We start from the raw sequence: 24,656 nt of genomic DNA, 5'->3' as shown, positions 1-24,656 counted from the left end.
TAGCTCTCGTTCATCAAAGCTAGAAAAAGATTTCTCTATCATTGCTATCGATCCGATGCCATGCTCCAACTATCTAAGTTTCTACCTGTGAGGGTATAACTCCAAGCTCCTCTCTTAGATATTCAAAAGTTTCCTTAGGAAAAGGCTTAGTAAAGATATCTACAATCTTCTCTTTAGTATTCACATAAACCAATTTCACTTCTTTTACTTCAACATTCTCTTTCAAAAAATTGAATTTGATAGAAACATGTTTAGTTTTAGAGTGAAATACTGGATTCTTTGATATATCAATTGCTGCCATATTATCACAGTAAATGATTATAGGTTCTTTGCATTTTACCTTTATGTCCTTCAACATTTGTTTAATCCATAATACCTGTGTACAATTAGTTGCTGCTGCAACATATTCTGATTCAGCTATTGATAGTGATGTACAACTTTGTTTCTTGCTCAACCATGAAATTAGTCTACTACCAAGAAAAAATGCTCTGTCGGTGGTGCTTTTTCTATCATCTACATCTCCTACCCAATTTGCATCTGTGTATGCACATAAATCAAAATTTTCATCTTTAGGATACCATAAACCAAGATTTGTTGTGCCTTGTAGGTACCCGAAAATCCTTTTCACTGTTGATTCATGATTTTCCTTAGGATTACTCTGAAATATTGAAACAATACATCCTAATATCAAGTCTTGTTTGTGTCAAATACAGTAAACCTCCAATCATATATTTATATCTTGTTGGATTAATAGGTGCGGATTCATCGTTGAATGATAGTTTATCAGTTGTAGTCATAGGAGTACTTACCGGTTTAGAGTTTTCCATGCCAAATTTCTTAAGTAATTCCTTCAAGTAGTTTGATTGATTTATGAATATACCTTTATCATTCTGTGAAATTTGCAATCCTAAAAAGAATTTTATCTCCACAATCATAGACATTTCAAATTCTTCCAACATCTTATTAGAAAAGTCTTTACACAATCCTTCTTCTCCTCCAAAAATGATATCATCAACAAAAAATTCAATAACCAAGATGTCATCATTAGTCACTTTGTAGTATATGTTGTTGTCAACATTACCTTTAGTGTAACCAATCTTCAAAATATATTTGTCCAATCTACCATACTAAGCAGTAGGAGCTTGCTTCAATCCAGATAAAGATTTCCTTAACCTGCAAACCATATCTTTGTCATCTGTTAAAGAAAATCCATCAGGTTGTTCAATGTAAACTTTCTCTTCAAGATCACCATTCAGAAATGCACATTCAATATCCATTTGATATACTTTATAGTTCTTATGTGTTGCAAAAGCTAAGAATAATCTGACTGCCTCAATTCTAGCTACTGGTGCAAAGGTTTCATTGTAATCAATTCCTTCCCTTACACACTAATCTTGCTTTGTTTCTGATTACCTTACAATCTTCATTAAGTTTATTTCTGAATACCCATTTAGTTCCAATTACATTTTTTTTAAGGTCGGGGAACCAATGTCCATGTGTTATTCTTTTCAATTTGTTCTAATTCATCTTCCATAGCCTTAATCCAATGTTTATATTCACATGCCTCATTAATAGTTGCTAGTTCAATTTGAGAAATTAGACACACCTCTTCATTTTCCAATCTTCCTCTAGTCATAACTCATTGATACTTATTTCCAATTATCTAACTTTCAGAGTGATTCAATCTTACATACCTAGGTGTATTCACTTGCTTTTGTTCTTTAGTCACTATGTAATTCTTAGATGATGTTGTTATGACTGGATCAACATTCTGTACTGGTGTATTAGGTGTAGGTTCATTTGTGATTATCTCAAATGTCAGTTCAAAGTCCATAGACCTTGAATTACCTCTAAACTGTTCATCAATCTTCACATTTGCACTCAATGATTTTTTGCAATCCCATGTTAAAACATATGTGTGCCTTGGTCTTAGATGAAAAAACAAGAAATATTCCTTCATCACTTCTAGGATCAAATTTGCCAATATAATCATCTCTCCTAATATAACATTTGCTTCCAAATATTCTAAAATATTTAAGAGTAGGCGTATTACCAAACCATAGTTCATGAGGGGTCTTACCGGTTTCACCTTTGATGTGAACTCTATTGAATGTATAAACAACTGTATTGACTACTTCTCTCCAATAGACATGAGGTAGGTTTTCTTCTGATATCATGCTTCTAGCTACATCCAAAATAGTTATGTTCTTCCTTTCTACAACTCCATTTTGCTAGGGTGTCCGAGGTGCTGATAATTGTCTTCTGATTCCATTCACTTCACAAAATGTATTAAATTCCTTAGATGTGAATTCACCTCCTTGATCTGATCTCAAACATTTGATTTTCTTACCAGTTTCATTCTCTACCATTACCCTGAATAGTTTGAATTTCCCAAAAGCTTCTGATTTCTCCCTGAGAAAAGTAGCCCAACACATTCTAGAATAATCATCAATGATTAGCATAAAATATCTATCCCCTTGTAAACTTCTAGTTCTTGCTGGACCACATAAATCAGTATGAATTAACTCAAGAACATTATTGGATTTTTCTAGAATACTCTTGAAAGTTGCTCTAACTTGCTTTCCAAATTGGCATTCCTTACATACCAGATTGTGAGGTTTAACAATCTTAGGTAAAACCCTTACTACCTTAGTTGTATTGATTTTCACAGTGCAATCAAAATTTACATGACAAAGTCTTTTATGCCATAACCAACTTTCATCAATATGTGCAATCAAACATGTTTTCTCATTGTTATTCAAATGAAAGATATTACCTCTAGTCCGATTACCGGTTGCAATTTCCAAACTAGTTTTGTTCATGATTTTGCATTTACCATTCTTGAATCGTAACTGAAATCCCTTTTCAAATAATTAACCAACACTCAAAATATTATGCTTCAAACCTTCAACATAATAAACATTGTCAGTATTGTGCTTACCATCAAAAGATATAGTGCCTTTTCCTTTGATCAAACAAGCTTTATCATCCCCAAATCTTACTAGACCTCCATTGTATTCTTGAAACGTTAAAAATTTACTTTTATCACCAGTCATATGATGTGAACATCCAGAATCAATGATCCATTCATCCTTTTCTTCAATTTTAACTATGAGGGCTTGCTCTACCGGTTGAATAGTAGGTGTTGGTTGATCTTCTATTATTGCAAAAAAAGCCCATCCATTGTCTACCGGTTCTTCATCAGAATCATCAGTAACTCCTTCATCAACATAGTAACATGATTTGTCTCTATTCTTCTTAAATATGTATCTCTGATATTCAGGGTTAGGCTTATATGTTCTTTTAGCTTCTTCTTTCAATCTTGCATGTCTATCAGGACACCTAGATGCCATATGACCAATTTTATTGCAGTTAAAACATTTAAATGGTGCTTTACCTTCATACTTACTTCCAACTGGACCTTTAGGCATTTTCCTTGCAAATAGTGCTTCAAGTTCTTCATTCTCTCTTCTGATTTATTCAAGTTCTCTAGCATAGAGTGCTTTCCAATCAGATTTTTCAGATGATGATGATGATGTTGCAGATGATGAAGCTTTGAAAGCCAAATCTGTCTTAATTGTAGCAATAGGATCAAATTCCTCAAGTTCAAAAGCTGGAAGTTTTCCAACCAAAGTATCTCTAGATACTGATGTATTAGGCATTGTTCTCAATTCATTAATAGAAGTTACTTTCGTTTTGTATGCCGGTGGCAATGCTCTTAAAAATTTAGAAACAATTTCATCTTCACTTAAGGATCCTCCACAACATTTTATACCCAAAACAATTTCATTAACTCTTTCCATAAAAGCAGAAATCCTTTCATCTTCTTCCATTTTTAGATTTTCATACCTGACCCAGAAGCATTCTAGTTTTGCAAATTTGATAGTGGTATCACCTTCATTCAATTTTTCCAATTTATCCCAAATAGCTTTAGCAGTAGATCGGTCTGATAATCCCATGATTTTCTAATTTGATAATGCGCTCAAAAGTGCTTCTCTTGCTTTGCAATCATTCTCTTGATCTTTAGCCAAGGTTGGTGGATTAGGCTAACTCTGTGTAGGGCCAACATAGCCACTCTTTGTAACATCCCATATGTCTTTTCAAATGCAATTCAGATGTCTCCATTTTGATCTTCCATATACCATAGTTAGTTCCATCAAGCTTCAGGTTGTCCTCCCTGAAATAGTTAGTTGCCATAGAATCTCCTCAAGCTGTTAAACTTATATAAAAAGAGGACTTGGCTCTGATACCAATTGTTAGGACCCGAAGGCAACTGAGAGGGGGGGGGTGAATCAGTTGTCTATTAATTTCAACTCAAATATAACTTAACCAAACTTAGTGCATAATACCGGTAAACCAAACTTAATGTCGGTAGACAGTTTAATAGTTAATAACAGTATCGATAAAGTTTAATGCATGAAACATAAATACAAATAACATTCCCAACACATAACATATATATTTGTACGTGGAAACCCTGTAAGGGGAAAAACCACGGTGGGAAACCTTACCCACAATCAGATGATACTACTGCAGATAGTATGTGTGTACAAATGGGGTCTGCACATGCAGAAAGGCCAACTGCCTAGAGCTCACTGCTCAATCACAAAATGGGAGTCACACTGACTACAATTGGATGGCTGAATCCAATGATAATGTACTTCTCAAAATAGCATCTTCATATGCTGGATTCAGTACTGGTTAAGCTCTGATTGTCTTCTTCATACCTTCTTTGAATCTTCAAATGATGTCTGCGTGTATAGATATGCTTATATTCACATATACCTTATTACAATCCTCTACCACACCTTCCTCTTAATCTCACAAATGAGATCTTACATATATACCAAAACCTAAGACCAAATGTGTAGGTCGGCTCACTAAGAATATTACAATTAAATCAATTACAAATGAATCAATATGCGATACATCATGTCAGCTCAATGCATTTACAATAATAACCGATGAATAAAATATCTCCATAACGTGTCGTGCTGATCTAAAATAGATAATGCTTGTCGGTCCATAACCTAGACCTATTTGCCGGTAACAACAAATATGCAAACTCGATTAGACCAATAACCAAATCACCAAAACCAAGTGTCCAAACAATTTCATCGACATAACCAAGTAATCTCCAAATGATAACAAATCATCCTCAATGCCGGTGAACAATATAACTTGTCGGTGAACCAGACACTGGTGACTGTGCATAAGTCAGTGAACATGCCGGTGAACATAACCAAAGATCTCCAAAAGGATAAGTGTTGACATCAATGACAAAACCAATGCAGCACATCCATAATACCAACACTCTTGACACAAAATAATTCTAAGCTTAGATGCAAAGCATCTATCAAATTTCAGATAGCTAACATCTTCTCTTTCCCAAGATAGATCTGCACTCCATAACTAAACTAACATGTCTTCACCATCCCTTTCTCTTAGTAGGTCCATATCTTTTCCAAAATATTCCACACCTTTAAACAAGAACATATGCATCAACATGGAATACCAGCCAAAAGGTCTGTCCACTTTAGCATTATTTATCCCAATTAAACCCTCATGAATGACATTTGCAAGATAAGGTGTAAAATCATATGCTACTGCTAAGGACGGGTTCAAAATTTGTGCCATCATAAGCATATAATGTGTTGGCATGGCATTCTCTACATCTTCTCGAAAAAATTGACATAGAGACCAATATACACTGTTAGCCCTTAAAGTGAAGAAATTCATAGGGAAAGGCTCCATTGTGCTAGGGCTTACCAATGTTAACCCTCTTATCTTTGCAAAAAATTCCTTCAATGGCCCATTCCTAAATCAATGGGTTTTAAATAACTTGAGGCTTCATTAAGCCAAAATACCCTTCTGAGTTCATCATCAATGATTTCAATTAGGGGGCCCCCATTTACATTCCTCATAGTCCTAGTGAAAGGGTCATAAATTTTTGCAATCTGGGTCAACAAATCAATGTCCATGAAAACTCCAGGGACCACTAGTTTCCCAACATGTAATTCCCATATATTATTTATAGGACCAGGTGTATTCCGTTGGCCAAACCCTACCCTGAACATACCTAAATCTGTCATGCCTATCTCGGGATCTCTCAGCCAACATTCCTTGTCATATAAACCGTCACCAATCCATAGGCGGGGAGATTTGGGCACAAGTTCCTTTATCTTGGTTGCACTATTTGTGGATTGAACCAATTATTCGAGAAAGTCATCGCAAATAGCCCTCTCTTGGTAATCTATCTTTCCCTTAAATTCTCTTCGTGGTGCCATCTTATCAATCTAAAGCTATCATCACTTCAATTGTTATTCAAATAACCCCTTCTAAATTTCCACCACCAAACAATGTCACACAAACAGGTATTGCAAAGCACAGTTGCAGAAAAACTTACTTGTTGCCTAAGAAATCACAAAAACCTCACACCTAGTCACTACTAATCCTCTTGACAGCTTTTTGCAATTTGAATTTCAAAAAAATGTCTTATGGAGGCACCTTACCAGCAATTGAGCATTAATATCATCAATAGGGCCGCGGACTTCTAACATTAATTCTTTTAAATTTCAAATTTCGGCTCCAATGAACCAAAAGGACTTCTTCTGAGTATTTTTCCCTTCAGTCGTTGATCCGCAATGAGTAAAGGTCGAGCATCTTCCTATCATGGTCTACCAAGAACCGTTAGATCATGTGGATTCAATGCTGCCTTTAATCACTTTAGCCTTCAAAGTGGGCCCATCATTTCGTCACTTGCCTGCTCTTTGTCACTGATCCACGATGGGTAATGGTCAAGCATCTTCCCTTTGCGGTCTAGTGACAGCTGTTGATTTCCTCTAGACTTTGTCACATTGGTCGGACCCGCCATTCAGTTTCTAGTCCGTGAAGAGTAAAGGATGAGCATCTCTTCATAGCAGTCTAACAAGAACCGTTTGATCCTTAAGTGATGGGATTTGCCTAGCTTCTCACACTTCACCTAGTTGGTGTTGCTCAATTCCACCAACCACTCCAGGTCTAGCTTTTCTCCAAGACCTCCAAGTCCTTCTCAATCTCTTCTAGGGCTTTCTCTTTGCCAATCTCAAGGTGTTTGTAACAAGTGTTTGACTAGGAACCCTACCATTTCAAAGTGCTTCCCATATGCTCAATCTTGGTAACTTGACAACAACTTGTCAATTTTACCTGCATATTGTTGTGAGTCCTTGTAAATGTGTGGAGGTAGAATTTACCATATAATTAATTCCATTTGGGTCCATTTGTGGTTTGCATTCACTATCTTTCTTACCGATTTCACCATTTTGTCTAGAAATAGGGCTACAAGGAATGAGCCCCTATTAGGCCTCTGAAATCTGGTTTTCAAGGGTTTTTGGTTTTACAGTCCAAAAGACCCTACAAAGAGTTTTACTTTTCTTCAAGAATTCACCTATCCCAAAGAGATTTTTGTGGTTTTGGTTTCCCAACTTGTCGTACAGTGCCCTAACCCAAAAATGAGGGTTTGCTAGGGTTTCTAGGCCTCTTAACCGATAATGACTGTTCAAGTTTGTGAAATGGGCATCTACAGGTCTTTTCAAGGCTTCTCCTTGTAGTGGAAACTCTATATGGTTCTCATGAACCTCTCCAAATGATTTGGCTAAGGTTTTGTGTTCACCTCTGCACTATGCACTCAATTTTCACCCTGTCTTCTCTAGTCGGGTTGCTCCTGGACTCGCCTAGAACAAGGTGATAACCATATCAATATTCACTTCCAGAACTCCTCCCTTCATATTTACATTGTAACATGGGTTTCCTTCCATGTACCAACAAGTCATGATGGTAGCGTGGAGGGATTCTATGGGGCAACCATTTTACATGAAATTGCTATTTACAAGCCAAAACTGGCTGATTGGAAACAAAACAATGAAAACACTAGAACGCCCTATCTACAAAGAATGAAATGAAACAAATAGTACTAGAACAAACCAAAGAACTACAATCCAAAATTGGATCAACGGATTCAATCCATTAGCATTCACATTTTATGCAAAATAAGCCAAAAACAGTGATAACAGTCCGAAAATGAGCAGTTTAAGATTGCCAATCATACAAAAATAAACTTCCAACCTTGGTAACCATGCAAGAGGAGGTTTAAATATTTTTACCCATGTGTGGAGGCATTCTAGAGCATTGTTCTCTCCCTAACTCCACCACTAATCTCCTTTAGGACAAAAGTTTTCCTGACAACTTTTACAACTTTCCACATTTTGCTTTTCCAACCTAAACAACCTATTATAAGTCATTAATCAATACTTTTTAAGAAATCCTAAGACCATTCTAAACCTCTTTAACGCTCACACCAAGTTATGCCACTTTTTACCATCAAGAAGGCCATTTCAACTACTCAACTACTACCTATTCACAAAGTGCAAACCTAGGAAGAAAACTAACTCAAGTAAGCCTACACTTGACTCAAATCAAACATCACACACACACCTTGGACCCTCCTAGAGTCCTTATTAGGAACTTGACTTGGCTAAGGTCAGTACAAGCCAAAATTGTGAAAGGACTATGAGCCTAAGTCTTAGGTGCTCTTGCACCATTAAGGTCCTTCGTTACTTAGCCGTCACCACTAAATCGTTACCGCTAGCTATCTACATTAACTGTATGGATTAACTGTTTGACCAGCCCCCACCAGTAGTGGCTTGTAACTGGGTTGCGATGAATATTCAACACACAACTTCCCATTGTGGTGTCATGACAACCGTTAGATCAAAAGATACTTATTCGGCCTTTAAGAACCCGATGCATACATAAAGGAAAATACTTAGGACTTTAGGAAACTATGAAACATTTCAAATTTAATTAAAACCCGCCCAAACCTAGAACTCAAAATGGCCCCTTTCGACAACATGGTGATCCTTCCACTTAAGTGAAAAAAGCAACAGGCAAATAGAAGTGATTTGGAAATAATGCAACATGAAGGTTTTTTTTTTTCAGATTTTCAAAGGGATAAAATCCAAAATTTGGAAAATTACGGATACCAAGAAAAACTTCCAACAACATCCAAAACACTGATAACACCATGGAGGAATAAAAGGAGGGTGTATTGGAATGACCTACGCCGAGGTGATATAAATGTGAAAGTAGAACCTAGCCAGGAGGCAAAGTGATCGATAAGACCTATGCCAACTGAAGGAAGGGTGGCACCAAATAATTGAATTATCGAAAAAGTTATGCTGATTAGCCATTGCAAAATCCGATTTAAAAACCCTAAACCTGCCATTATTAAATGCAGAGAATGGGCATATTGTTGTTCGCACAAGGAAAATCATAGGAGGATTTGAGTTGAGTAAATGCTTCTAATCCGTCAAATACATATATGATGATTCGGTACAATGATTTTGCATAATAGTTTGAAGCTAACAGAGAGATTGAAGCAATATTAAACTACAAAAAAGGAAAAACTAACAACTATAGATCAATACTTCATGTGACATAAAATTTGTATTTGACTACATCAATACTTAACAAACATTGTGTTAAAAAATAAGAAGCATTGGTTCTTTACAAATTGTAATTTCCACCATCCATCATCAGTACATGTAGATGAAAATGACATCTTTAAACATAAAAATATTGGCTACAAAATGATCATCAAAGGCGCTCCATGTACCTACAATGGTGAGCCATTTCTAACATAGTGTCAGCTGACACTTTTTCCTATTTACCATAACAAGTTGTTTTATAACATAGTGGGTAAGTACCTAAAATATTGCTACTGCTAATTTTACAAAATTATTCCTATTGTTTGCAATAGAGTCATAGAAGTGTAGTTTCAAGTGACATGGGCAAAACAGGAAATTGTAGATAAAAAACAAAACTAATTCCCAATGTATTGGAGTATGACAACCATGTTCTCTCCAATCTCCATTACTTTGACAGCGGCTGGTGTCGAGAGGAAGTTATGATTAGAGTTGAGTAGTCTGCAAAAGGGATCCAGATTCTCATTCCTCACCCCTACCCTAAACACCTCCCATGCCTCCTTGATGAAGTTCTTCCTCCTCTCCCGTGCTGCCCTTTTCTGGGAAATTTCCTCATCTTCACTGTTTGACTCCTTTGATTCAGAGGAGATGTAGTTGGTGTGGTTAAAATAGATGCCGAGGGTGCTAACCCAACAATCAAAATCCAACTCTATAATGGCATTTGCCAAGGCCTGTCCATCAGACGGGTAGACAAAGTCATCGATCCTCTATATGGTCGCTTCCTTTGAACTGAATATGTCAACCATAGGACAAATGACAGCCTCATAAACAAACCCATCACACCAGTGTCTATTAGCACCCATTATACCATTAGCCACCTGCCATATAGTATTCCAGAGCACATCATTTGCTTGAAATAGCTGACTGCATTGGGCCTGAATCGATTCCTCTCTACACAGGCAACTGAGACCAAAATCATGCACCATCGGTTCAGATCGATACTTCTAGGCTTAAGACTGCAATGTGAACCATTCCTTATATAAAGTTTCAGACTTTCTAGAGAAGTCTAGAGACCAAAACAGGCCCAAATTCCAATCAAGGTTCATCCGAACAACATATCTTTACTATTATGAGAACTTGTCAAGTCCCTGCTCATACGTACTTTATCTAACTGACCTAATACCAATCTGCCAAAGCGCATGAAAAAACACAGAGGTCTCCGGTTTGTCCTTCCACTAGGGTATGGCCTACCTCTAGCTAAAATGAAGCTCCCATGCTCGATCCACATTCACCGACATAAAGGGTGTTCCTTATACTATAATAGCTTGTTCCACCAAATGGAAGAGATAGGGAAATAAAGACCATGCTAAGGAGATTCATCATACCAAGTGAGGTGTTAGGAAACTATTTACTAGGGTTTCCAAATACTATTAAATGAGTCTATCTCCAAATTGTTGTTTAACTATTCTAACATTTAATTACAATCATAATGTATAATGTTGAATCTCCAAAGTTCTTGAAATAGGTAAGTTGGACACCCATTGGTGTAGGAGCACCTAGCTTTTAACCATTATATATGCATTTTCCACATTTTGAGGTGATGATCCATATTTTAGATTAGGTGTTTGAATAATGGAATACTCAGAGCTCCACATGTGTGTTTGATAGTCATTTGAAGGATGATTGTCACCTAGATTGTTACTTTTCTCAAATCTGGCCTATGAGCCCTTGTAAGCCTAAAATGACATAAATTTGCATTATGATCTAAAACAACTTGTAAGCCTGATTAGGCATTTATGCATGTCACTTTAATGTTAGGAAGTCATGCTAGGAGGTTCAGTATAAGTAAAAATGCACCAAAGTCAAAAATGCACATTTGAGCAAAAGTTGTCATTGTTGCTGGACAACTTTTTGCAACTTTTTGAGAAACTTTGCAATTTTTTAGCAAATCAGTGGTTAGGAAATCGATGAAGAGTTTATTATGACCAAAATGGCATATAAAATGCTCTGAGAATGATTCTACATAGGTTGGAACATTTGTGAGAAAGTTTGAATAGATTTTGAAGACAATTTCCAGATTTTACCTTGTAATTTTGTCATTTTTGTAGCAGTACTCTATACCAAATGGATTGACCTTGCTACTGTTCTTTCATAGTGGTTTAGTGTATGTTATTTTATTGCTCAAGAAGTGTTTGTAATTTCTTTTGGTGCAGGTTTGAGGTGTGTTTACAAATTTGTATTGCTCTTCACCTGAGCAAAGGTTCACGAGCAGTTTGACTAACACGCATGTTAGTCGCATGTTTTAAACTGTTAATTTTGTGATAAATGGCTAGGATTGACTAACATGTCACAATCATGTTGTATGAAAGGTTTGTTATGGAGCCAGAATAGTTGGGCTACGTCTATTCTAGCTCCAAAATGGACCTTTCGTACAACGTGTTAGTGACAGGTTAGTCAATCACAACCGTTTATTGCAAAATCGATGGTGTAAAACGTGCAACTAATACATGTGTTAGTCAATTCACACTGCTGCAACAATCTGTCCATGAATTATAAATTTTGGGTTTAATAATTTTGAGAACATTTGATAAAAATCCTTCATGTCTTATTGTCTCTAAGAAAAATCTGTTTGTCTATTACCTTTTTCTCCACTTAGCCGAAAGGGTCTTTATGTCATTGAAAAGGGGCCATTTGAGTTTTAAGTCTAGGCGGGTTTTGTCTTTTAAGTTGGATCGCTTTAATTTTCCTAAGTATAAGTATGGTTTCCTAATGTATGCATCGGGTTCTTAAAAGTCAAGTAGGTCTTTTTTGATCCAATGACAGTCGTTATACCAAAATGGGAATTTGCACGTTTAATACCCATCGCGACTCAGTGACAAGTCGTTAGTGGCGGGGTCGCCTAGAGATCCAACGCTGGCAGTTAAGCACTGGCGGTTAAGTGATGAAGGGATCTTAAAGTTTGAGCAGTAAAGATTTAATTTGACAGTTGTCACTAGACCGTGATGAAGAGTTGCAAGTCCTTTTACTCTTCGCGGATCAGCAACTGAATGGTGGGCTCGGAAAGTGTGAAGAGGAAAAAGCACTTTAAACTGTGGTCAGGTCCAAGGAAAATCAATGGTGGTCATGAGACCGCGATGGGAATATGCAAGTCCTTTTGCCCATCGTGACTCAGCGACCAACTGGGTCATTGGCGAATGTCATCCCACGCTACTCCGATACTCGATGGGCTAGACGACAAAGATGGTATCATCAACATAACTTACTTTGATGAGGCAATACCGAAAGGTAGAAATACTAAGTCATTGGGATAACTCAAATCATCGGTGAGAGGAGTTTTGGGTTATGCCGATACCCGATGTGGGAGACAAAGCCAAGCATAGAAGAGGAAGATAAGGTTAACGGTTTATTTCCAACATATATATTGAAATCTTCCAATTTCTTACCGAGCCAGAATAGAAACTCAATTGTGCTACAAGAATTTAATTTTATTTGTAGTCATATATATTGAAATGCTTGAGTTTGATGTTATAGAACAATTTCATGCACATACAATTAAAAACACTTGTTTTTTTACCATATATCATGAAATGTTAACAACAATTTCAAAACAGGGAAGATAAGAGTATCGGTTGGTGTCAACAATTTTTATTTTTGTCTGGTAAAGCTATATTTTATATTAATTTTGAAAATGTTTACATTCTAAAAGATAAACCTCCACAACTAGCTGACTAGACCACCGAAGCTGGTATACATAACGGTTCATACATAACACATTCAAAAACATTTTAAAAAACAAACATAGTCCTTGCTTCAATAAAGGTTGTATGTGCCATCTCGCTACTCTATGTAAACAGTGACCGTGCCCTCTTCCACATCTAGCACTTCCATGTTCCTAACTTGGTTCAGTTTTGTCTCCCTGCTGGAGCCTTCACCGAACTGCAGCACACGACCCTTCTTAGTTGTTCCTCTTCCACAAGTTCGACCCCATCATTTTGTGTGTGTAGGAACCATTCGTTGCACAAGTGCTCTATATTCTAACCAAGGTACGCATTTTTCCATCTCCACACGCGCTTCCCAAACATCGACCATCTCAAGGTATTCCAGAATACCATACATTCCAACCTATGCTACACTTCTTCTGGCCTCTTTAGCGAATGTCGCGCTCCAGAGCAAGAGTGGTTGCAAGGGAGGAGTGAATTCACTCACGTGAATCCATGCTCTGTCCACACTTTCAAAGCCATCCATGTCTCGTGCCAAACCTAATAAAGCTTCCATTCCGCCTAGCCCTTCCTTCTTCACACACTTGTTCATGATTTCTTTGACTTTCAAAACAGGTCGGAGCTCTAGAGACCATGCCATAAATAAAGACACTATGTCCACATTCATTCTGTACTTCCATCCACCATCTACATACTCAAGTCCAAGGATCAACTTCACCGCAGAAAGGAATGTGATGTCTTCATAGATAAACAGGTTCATCAACCTATCATTACTTATTTGTCCCCAAAATGTGACCTGTGTTTTGCTTGTCTCTTAAGAAAAGTTGGCCTCCATATTTAAAATCGAGATACCTATGATTCCAAAACGGACATGCAAATCTGTCAGACTAACAACGACGTCTATAAATTATTTGAATTTTTATCAACCTACGCCTTAATTTTTTAGTGCTTTCTAATAACTAAGCTCATCTACCACATGTTCCATGTTATTCTAGAATCTAATTTTCTGCACAATAGTCTGTGGACATTTTTGTACACTTACACATATCCATATCATGCTACCCTACGAAGACCTTGGATTCATATGATGCACATAGCTAATAAAAATTTTCTTCAACTAATAAGGCACGTTATGCGCTTTCACGCATGACCGCTCCAAAATGGTAGTACGCAATGACTAACACGCCTGTTAGTCACACATTTTACACCATCGAGTTTGCAATCAATGGGCAGCGATTGACTAACACAACGCTAACACACTGTACAATAGGTGCTCCTGCTTCAAAGCGGACCTTTCGTACAACATGTTAGCAACAGGTTAGTCAATCGCAGCCGTTAATTGCAAAATCGATGGTGTAAAACGCTATACTAACCCGTGTGTTAGTAAATCGGTACTTCATTTTCGAACCATAATACACGCATGTGCGACTAGCACGCGTGTTAGTCAATTTGTATTGACTTTTTGGAGCCAAAATAGACGCGTTCGGCCATAGCTCCAAAACAAACATTTTTTTGTTATTGTAGAATATTTATGTAATAAATAGTAAATTATATTAAAATAAGAAGACCAAAAAACTTGTGTAAAATTATCTACAAATTTATATGGATATTTCTACATATGGATTTGAATCATTTGAAAATAATTTGAATATTAGTGTTTTGCTATATATTTTACGTATATTGTTGTCTTAGAATGAGTGGTATTATATCTACGAGCTTGTCAACCTAATTGGGTATATTTAATTGTTAATCATGGAAGGACTAGCACGTGTGTTAGTCAATCCGTATGGTGGAGTTTGCATGGCCGCGGCTATTACGCGACTAACACGCGTGCGGCTATTCTAGTAAATCCTTACTGTGGTTTTGGAGCCAGAATAGACGAGTGCGCAACTCAAGAAGCATAATGAGAAAAGGCACCCCCTTATGGATGGAAGAAGTTCCTACTTGATTATGGAAGTAAAAATTACAAATAATGGAAGGTTACACTATCGGGATAAGTAAACTCGATAAAAACACGCAACAAATACTAGCTGTTGATTGGCGTATCATATACCAATAACAATGCATCGAAATCCAAGGTCGGACCTATCGGCATCACTCTCGTCGATTAAACTATAAAGTCAACGGTGGTTTTATCAGAGAAGCATATACCGATAAGGCTCATCGGTATAGTGAACATAAGTGGCAAAAGCATAAAATTATCTTGCCGATAACCGATGAGGCTATCAGTAAGACTTATACCGAAAAGTGCAATAGTGAAAATGTCACCAAATGTGAAGGTTGTAGCGAAAAGAAAGTCCAAATAGCGTCGCCTAGACATGACAGACCAAATAGACGCGGGCAACCTAACACCAATTCTAACCCTAATGCGGCGGACGTGTCTATTCTAGCTCCAAAATGGTAGTACAACAAGACTAACACGCGTGTTTGTCGCACGTTTTACCACGGCTTTTTGGAGCCAGCAAACACACGTCCCGTGTGATATCTAACCCTAACGCGAATAATTTCCCACTAAAGCAAAACAAGAATAATTTCCCACTAAAGCAAAACAAGAAAATTTTCCCACTACATATAAAGCAAAACAAGAAAATTTTCCCACTGCATATAAAGAAAAATAAAAAACAAAAAACAAAGAATTGAAACCCAGAATATACAAACAGAAAAAAAATGACTTGTCCACATACCTGACAACCTTAAAAAATGAAGCCTCCTTCAACAACGCAAGCTACCCTTTAATTAAAACTCGTTGCCTCCTTCAAGCCCTTCATTCCCTTCAACAATAGCAGAAGACTTCAACAATGAGGACGCCCAACAATAAGGACACTTGCTTTAATTGCGCATTAGTCCCATTAGTTCTCATTTTTTCCACATGAGGCAGAAAATGGCATGAGGTATCCTGAAACGGAGGTACAGGGACATGTAGTACAGTTTACCTAACACGCGTGTTAGTGGCGCATTGTACATCGTCAATTTTTCAATGAACGGCTGCGATTGCATTAGTCCCATTAGTCCTCTTTTTTTCCACATGAGGCAGAAAATGGCACGAGGTATTATGAAAATGGAGGTATAGGGATGCGTAGTATGGTTTGCCTAACATGCGTGTTAGTGGTACGTTGTACATCGTCGATTTTTCAATGAACAGCTACGATTGACTAAGTACTAAGCCACCTGTCACTAACATGTACGAGAGGTTTTGTCCATTTTGGAGGGAGCCTGCACATTTTGGGAGCCTGCTGTTTTGCCGTCCGAACGTGGTCATCTACAGTTGCCGCTAGTTGTTTGTTTTTCATGGCTTTTAATGTGCATGTTATGCACAACACACCGCTACAAGCCGCGGCCTAGGATCCGCCGTCCTCCGGCATGTCCACGTAGTTTCGTGTGGGCCCCTACATTTGAAACCGGCGAGTCCAGGACAAGTCCACGTCATTTTCTATGGGTCCGGCGACTGCGCCAAATTGGCATGGTATACATGTCTCGAACATGTATGTTGATGCATGTCGTTGGTATGACAAGTCACTTTTGGAGCCAGAATAGACGCGTCCTTATTTTTGCTCTTAATAGTCATTTCACTGCACAGTTTTTTAGGACATTCAAAGTAAATATATAGAAATTCTAAAAGTGAGGTTCTAAATACTTTCTTTGAGGAGGAATGAATTGAAAGGATAGCACATTACTTGATCAAATTTCATAGCAGAAAAAACTTGATCAGCAATAATTTTTAGTTGCTCTTAATTTGCTTCTAAATTTAATTGATTGATTCTTTAATGATCTTTGTTTTGTTCTCATATTTAAATCCCATAAACTATCTAATCTCATAGACTTCAATAAATATCTTCATTCAAAAAAGATCATTAATTATTTAGCCATTAAAACATATAGAATTTAATAGAATACCCCAAAACCCTTTCTTTCCCTCCTCACGCACCAAACCCTGCAACTATAAGGGTGCCCAGGCAACGGAGCAGACCTTACACAACCATAAACACACATTATTGTACACCATTCCTTCATAGTTATGACTGTCATTCTTTTAAAGCCTGTCATCAATTGCAAGGACAATGCAATTGAATGGAGAAAAATGTTATCATATGATTAACTGCAAACAAACTAAATTTAGAAGCACAATTGTAATAAGTTGCAGTTGCAGAAGTATAATATTTATTTTTTTGTTTTTGAATTAGATCATGTTTCAATTTTTATTCGACGTGTTAGTATAAGAAAATTAACATAAAATCTACACAATCTAAATAATCTAGAATGTGATACTATTTTTTATTATTAACATAGGCTATTATGCACTTTACTATTTACTGCCATTGTAAAGCTCTTCTAAACAGTATAATTATATACATAAATCTTGTAAAAAACATTTTATTCTTTTACAAAATGTATCTCCTATTTTATGATAACTCTTAACTATCTCTATATGGAGAACAATGGAAATTGGGTTGTTTGCACTCTAGAGAAGTTTCCAAACGTGAATTGGAAAACGTGCATCTTCTATTTTATAATAATCTTTAACTATTTATATATGTGAAACAATGAAGATAGGTTTTTTTGTACTGAGAAAAGTTTGCAAATGTGAATTGAAGAATGTGAATCTCATATTTTATAATGACCCTTAATTATTTATATATATATGAAACAATAGAAATAAGATTGTTTGCATTCGAAAGAAGTTAGCTAATGTGAATTGAAGAATGTGGATCTCATAGCCTTCTAAAAGTTTTCAAATGTTAATTCAAGAATGTGGATTGCTCAACTTCTTGATTGTTTTTGGTTCTTAAATGACATTGTTACATCCATATCATTTTGGTCAACGCTGTAATTGTCATATATTTATTTTGTTTGGTGAAGTGTGTTTGTGTTCTGCTATATCTCTACCATCTTGGTCAATTACAATAACATGTGTAACTTATGTTTGTGGTCTGCTATATCTCTATCATCTTGGTTAATTACAGTAACTTATATTTGTGGTCTGTTACTCCATTGACTTTTGCATTGCCAGTTGTGTTTTACTGGTTTCCTATGCAACATGCTATATTGTAATGTTAGATTTTTATTATTATTGATAAGGTCTTCATTCATTTTGTTTCAATTATTGAATATTGAACAGTAGAAAATTAGAGTAACTTACGTTTGTGGTCTCCTATATCTCTATCATCTTGCTCAATTAAAGTAACTTATATTTGTGGTCTGTTACTCCATTGGCTTTTGCTTTGCCACTTGTGTTTTACAGGTTTCCTATGCAACGTGCTAAATTGTAATGTCAGATTTCTATTATTATTGATAAGGTCTTCATTCATTTTATTTCAAATATTGAATATTGAACAGTCAAAAATTCAACTTGCAAGCCTAAATCTTATCATAGACGGCTCTCCATTCAAGTCCTATATATCATTCTCTGACCAATGACTCAGAGAAGATTGCATTCTATGACAGAATCCTCTGGATCCTTGGCCAAAGTATCTAATTAGCTTGGCCAAGAAAAAACTAACTTATATTCCAGAGAGAGTAGAGAAAAGATGAGATCAAGTATTATTCTACTCAGTCTACTGGTGCTTGCATTCACCAGTCATTCTGCTGCTGCTAAAAAACATCCTCTGGATTCTCTGTCAGCCTCTGAAATCAACCATGTTCGTAAACTAGTCCTTAAGTCTAAGCTAGGTCTCCACAAGAACATAAGCTTCCAATATGTGGCACTGGAAGCACCAGAGAAGGAGGCTGTGTATGAATGGAAATATGGGTCATCTTCCCTACCTAATAGAAAAGCTACCGTGATTGCAAGAATCCCAGGAGAAACCCACCAGATTCTTGTAGATATCACATCAAAAGAAGTTGTCTATGATGAAGTCTATCATGGATTCGGGTACCCCATATTCACATCAGAGGAGCAAGTTAAAGCCTATGAGTTGCCCATGGAGTATCCTTCATTCATAAAGTCCATAAGAACCAGAGGCCTAGATATGAAACCAGTTGTTTGCAACACTTTTTCTGTAGGATGGTTTGGGGAAAAGAAGCAAGGCAAGAGAGTAATCAATGTCCTGTGTTTTTATACCAATGGAACTGTTAACATATATGCCAGGCCCATTGAAGGTATTACAGTAGTTGTAGATTTAGATCAAATGAAAATAACTGGGTATATAGATAGGATAAAAGTCCCAGTGCCAAAGGCCCAAGGAACAGATTACAGAGAATCAACTCAGAAGCCTCCATTTGGGCCCAAAACAAACCCGATTTCAATTGAGCAGCCTGAGGGGCCGAGCTTTAAAGTCCATGGTCATATGGTGGAGTGGGCTAATTGGAAATTCCATGTTGGGTTTGATTTGAAAGCAGGGCCTGTTATTTCTACAGCAGATGTTTATGACCCAGAGAAGAGAAGATTCAGGAGTGTCATGTACAGGGCTTTTATTTCAGAGCTGTTTGTTCCTTACATGGATCCTTCTGAGGAATGGTATTATAAAACTTATTTTGATAATGGGGAATTTGGTCTCGGGCTAAGCTCAGTTTCTTTGCAGCCATTGAATGATTGTCCAAGACATGCACATTACATGGATGCAATCTACGCAGGAGCTAATGGAAAACCAGTTGTGAAGGAGAATGTTTTCTGCATATTTGAAAGATATGCTGGAGATGTTTCATGGAGGCATACAGAAACAGGGATTCCAGACTTAGTGGTAAGTTTTCTATTAATTGATAATATTATTCAGTTTATTAGTAGTTTCTTACGTGCTTGCCTTTCTATTATGCATGTTTCATAAATTTTAGTTTACCAATGACGTTAGAAAAATCTCAATGTTTCAAAATAAGATGTTAACCAGATTATTATTTATTATTTATATTATTTATATATTTATTATTCTAGAATTCAAAAGCATTTAGTAATGAAGAGCCATTAGGAAAGTAAGGGTTTGAGTGAAAAGATAGACAATATGTAAAATTATTGAAGTATCCATGATTTGTTATTGGATTGTTAATATTTTTTTATTTTTCTTTGCAAAGATATAAGATAGGTTTTGCATAACTTAATAAAGCAGTAATCATGCTTCCAAAATAGTTAGCAATATAAAATATGTAAAGCTATTGACGTATACATTATTTTATTTTATTTTATTGTCTGAAACAAATATACAAGATGGCTCTTAGATAACTTACATGCAAGAAAGATAAAGGCCAATGAGTATTAAAGCTATTAAAGTATGCATTATTTGTCATTAACTTATTTATATTTTTTTTTGCAATTTAAGATTGTATAAAAGAGTTAGGATTATAGTTATATTATATAATATTGATGTAAATATTGGATCTTTGTAGATAATAAAATAGATTGGAAATGACAATCTTTAGGTCTATATTAATTTTAAATTGTTTCAAGAATAATCCTTGTCAAATCATCAATCCTCGTATTTCAATATTTCACACATGTTGCAATAAATGAACTCAACTTTGTATTAGGGTTACTCTCACCATCATACATTGAGAAATAGGGTGCCATGAAGCTCATAGGTAGTGGATGTGTAACAATCTCATGAGCCAATGGTGTATGCATAACCTCAAATTCATCACTATCTTTCTCATTAGGTCTTACACTCACTTTCTTTTGTACTTATTTATCTTATACATCAATGCAACTATAGTAGAGGAAGGAAGGTAGGGTAACAAATGAAAGTCAATGACCAATATAAGTATCAGTGTGGGAGGTATGAGGTACGCAAGAGATAATGAGTTAGGAACACGATATTGAGAAAGTATAAAGGAAGGATTCTTTACTTCTTGCTAGTCATCAAGGATTAATGGATTAGTGGTATTTAAAAAAAAATGAGGTTATCAAATTACTAGTCTTGAGAGGCAAGTACTTCTAGGTCAATCCCATAGAGAGATTGAATTTATGGTTGTGTTGAAGATTGGCTAGCAACAAGAAAGTGTTCAAATGTTGTATATAATGTTCCTTTAATGCATTCATTAAACGGTTCCTCTAATAAATGTTGTTTAATTCTTTAAGAAGATGAATGATTAGATGATGTGTACTAATAGGCAAATGAATATATACCACAACATAGCAATAAACACAAAATATGTATCAAGTGGGTTCATAGTAAGAATAAAATGAGAGGTGTTGAGAAATTTCATTTTTTTTTGTTGTCTATTTCATGAGTTATTTAGGTAGGTGTCAGATGGTTCTTATGCCCATAGGATTGACATAGCGCAAGAGGAAGAGAACAATAGGAATCAGGTGGGGAATGAGTATTATGATGTTTTATAATCATAAAAGTGGTATAAAATACTTTATAATTTAAATTAAATATTGAGAAATGAAATAACATGTAAGATTGGAGATACTTTAGGACAATTCATAAGAATAAGTCAACCTATATTAAATCAATATTTTAGTTTTAGTTTTAAATCTAATAAATTATTTTAGTATTTTAGATTATTAGATGTTATTGGTACTTTGACATGTTCTAGTTTTCAATTAATTAACATAGAATAAGCTAATTAAAATAAAAATTAATTCTTTAAAATCGATTAAAAATTCCTTTTTTTTTCAAGAGTTTGATTGAGATCATTTTTGTTTGAAAATAAGAACTTTTTACTAATCTACATGTTCCTTAAAATCTAGTTCATAGACTGTTGTTTTGATATGTTTATATTACAATGAAAATCACTATTTCAATCTAGGTATTATCCAATAAATGATCCATATATAGATAAAATCATTTCACTTCTTATGATCATGTGTCTCCATTTGTTTTAATAAACTTCCAACTTGATAGTATATAGTGTTCCCATTTATTTTAACAAACAACTCAATTGTCTATAGTTTTCCTTTTTTTTAACATTTTTATTATATCATAGGTACTAATATTTTTGGTTGATTTATAGGTAACAGAAGTAAGACCAGAAGTAACATTAGTGGTGAGAATGGTTGCCACAGTGGGAAATTATGATTACATTCTTGACTGGGAATTCAAGAAAAATGGAGCGATTCGTGGCAATGTAAGTTACTAGCACTAATCCATCCTTATCACTTTAGGAATAACTTGTGTTTCATGTGGGTTTTCAATTATTGGATCAAAGATTAGACTTTTGTGCTGATTTTTTACTAGGATGTCCAAGTGGATAATTTTATTGTCATATAATACAAGTGCATTAAAAATATGTCATTGCTTCACCTTAACTAATAATGTATATATATTTTTCCCAGTTTGTATTTTAACATAAAAATAAAATATAGGTGGGACTCTCAGGAATCCTTGAGTATAAAGCCACAAGCTACACACACCTTGACCAAATTCAAAAAACAAATGAAGATATATATGGAAATTTACTAGCAGAGAACACAATTGGCACATTCCATGATCATTTTCTCACATTCTATTTGGATATGGATGTGGATGGCATTGAAAATTCATTTGTGAAAGCCATGATAAAGAGGAAGGATGTTACAAATGGTAAATCTCCAAGAAAGAGTTATTGGACAGTTGAAAAAATGGTTGCCAAGACAGAAGATGATGCTAAAATCCAATTTGATTTGAAAAAACCAGCGGATCTACTAGTTATCAATCCCAACAAAAAGAGTAAAGTTGGTCAAGATATCGCATACAGATTGGCTACCGGATCAATTGCAACAAGTCTTCTATCACTAGATGACTATCCACAAATTTGAGCAGCTTTTACCAATAACCAGGTGAAGTAGATTATGACATGAGAAAATTCCAGCTAATTTTCTATGACTATTGTTATACAATATTTGTATTTAATTTATAAAATTGTTCTTTTCAATTATATTTTTAATTTTTATTTTAATGTCTTTTTATTTGTTTAAGTGGGTGATCTCATTTGATCTAACTACTATGTATAGGTGTGGGTTAGTCGATATAATCGTACTGAGCAATGGGCTGGTGGAGATTACATGGATCAAAGTAATGGAGATGACACATTAGCAGTGTGGAAAAACAAGTGAGTAGCAAATTAATAATAGTGTTATAATATTTTATTCTTATCAAATCAATTAAATAAATTCTAGGATCAATCTATAATATTATTAGATTTGATGTTTTGAACTAGACTACTATTTATCTATTAGTATGAAAATAATTGATTTCAATACTTATGTTATTTTGTAACTTTGAATTCTTTAACACATATGTTTAATGTTGGATGCGATTGTTATTTTTATAGGAATCGAGATATTGAGAACAAGGACATAGTGTTGTGGTATACTATGGGTATCCACCATATTCCATATCAAGAGGATTTTCCAGTGATGCCAACAATATCAGAAGGATTTGAGTTAAAGCCAACAAATTTCTTTGAAAGAAACCCAATTTTAAAATTAGAATCTATGAATGCATCATCATTGCCTAAATGTAAAAAGGCTAGTTAGTGTATGTAGTCCTTAAGATGCATAAATAAGATGGACTTGGGGATGAACCTTTTTCTTGAATAATATTTTTAATAAATGGATTACTATTTATTATATTATTTGAATTGTTAAGAAAATATATAATTAAAAATCAATGTTTATAAATTCTAATGGAGTGTTCAAGCAACTACTCTAGAGTATAAAACTAGAAGTATGAAAGTATATAAAAGTGCAATTGTACAACTAATAAATATTCACATACAATGATTGAATGATTATTTGAGGGCTACATGTCCTGGCACAAGTCTCAATATACAACAAACAAAATAATTATGCATATGAAGTTAAACAATTATTATATGGGAAAAATTATTATATCAAAGTGATTCCTTGCAAATGTACAATTCATAATAGCATTAATAGCATTATTAATTAGACATTGTTGGAAAGAATTATAAGAGAAAATGATGTTGTATGTAAGAGAAATACTTAAAAATAAAAGTAACTACGAATAGAAATGCATCATAATTTTTAAAAGTACTTCATGCAAATACATCATAGAGCTATTAAGATCATCCACTCAAATCAAGAAACTTTAGTTAAATTCAAGATACTACCCATACATCACATGATACAATTGTAACATTCTTGTTTAAATGATGACCCATATCTCTCATATGAAAGATGACCCATGATTAAATTTGGTTCTAATAAAAAGTTTGTTTCATTTGTAACTCCCTTAAATATTGAATTCTTCCTCAAAATAATAATACTTTCATCAAACAATCAAGTAGAATAATTCATATGTTTAATCTATTTATATTAATAGCTAAAAATTAAAGTAAACATGTGTCCTGTACAAGTCACAACAAAGTGTTTACATCATATTGTACTACTATTGAATACATTTAATAGATTGAATAAGAGAAACTGGACAATTTGTTTTCCACACATGTTGAGAACATATTAACACATTTTTTAATTGGCTAAGTATATATTTCCTAACAACTATTTTGATAACAACCCTTCTTGATGTCATTATTTATGTCGCAATCGATTATAGCTTAGCTTAAAAAATGTTGGGATTAAGGTGCCTCAATCTTAGAGTCC

The 24,656-nt window shown here is 35.1% G+C and overlaps 1 protein-coding gene across 1 annotated transcript; it reads left to right on the top strand.

The window, feature by feature from the left end:
• Positions 1–18,704: 18,704 nt before the first annotated feature.
• LOC131053117 (primary amine oxidase-like) lies at positions 18,705–23,141 on the top strand. Its single transcript, XM_059211212.1, has 4 exons — positions 18,705–19,857; positions 22,064–22,177; positions 22,416–22,868; positions 23,043–23,141. The coding sequence occupies exons 1-3, from the start codon at positions 18,706–18,708 to the stop codon at positions 22,845–22,847; spliced, it is 1,698 nt and encodes a 565-aa protein (XP_059067195.1). The 5' UTR covers position 18,705; the 3' UTR covers positions 22,848–22,868; positions 23,043–23,141.
• Positions 23,142–24,656: the final 1,515 nt, after the last annotated feature.

This window comes from Cryptomeria japonica, chromosome 9 (genome assembly GCF_030272615.1).
Source record: "Cryptomeria japonica chromosome 9, Sugi_1.0, whole genome shotgun sequence".
Lineage (NCBI taxonomy): Eukaryota > Viridiplantae > Streptophyta > Pinopsida > Cupressales > Cupressaceae > Cryptomeria > Cryptomeria japonica.
This window is presented reverse-complemented; position numbering and strand designations above follow the sequence as displayed.

What these genes read in the sequence shown, in the direction of transcription:
- LOC131053117 (XM_059211212.1), top strand. Translation starts at nt 18,706, where the DNA reads ATGAGATCAAGTATTATTCTACTCAGTCTACTGGTGCTTGCATTCACC. An exon ending in CAGGGATTCCAGACTTAGTG is followed by an intron (nt 19,858 to 22,063) that starts GTAAGTTTTCTA and finishes GTTGATTTATAG; the next exon opens with GTAACAGAAGTAAGACCAGA. An exon ending in ATGGAGCGATTCGTGGCAAT is followed by an intron (nt 22,178 to 22,415) that starts GTAAGTTACTAG and finishes AATAAAATATAG; the next exon opens with GTGGGACTCTCAGGAATCCT.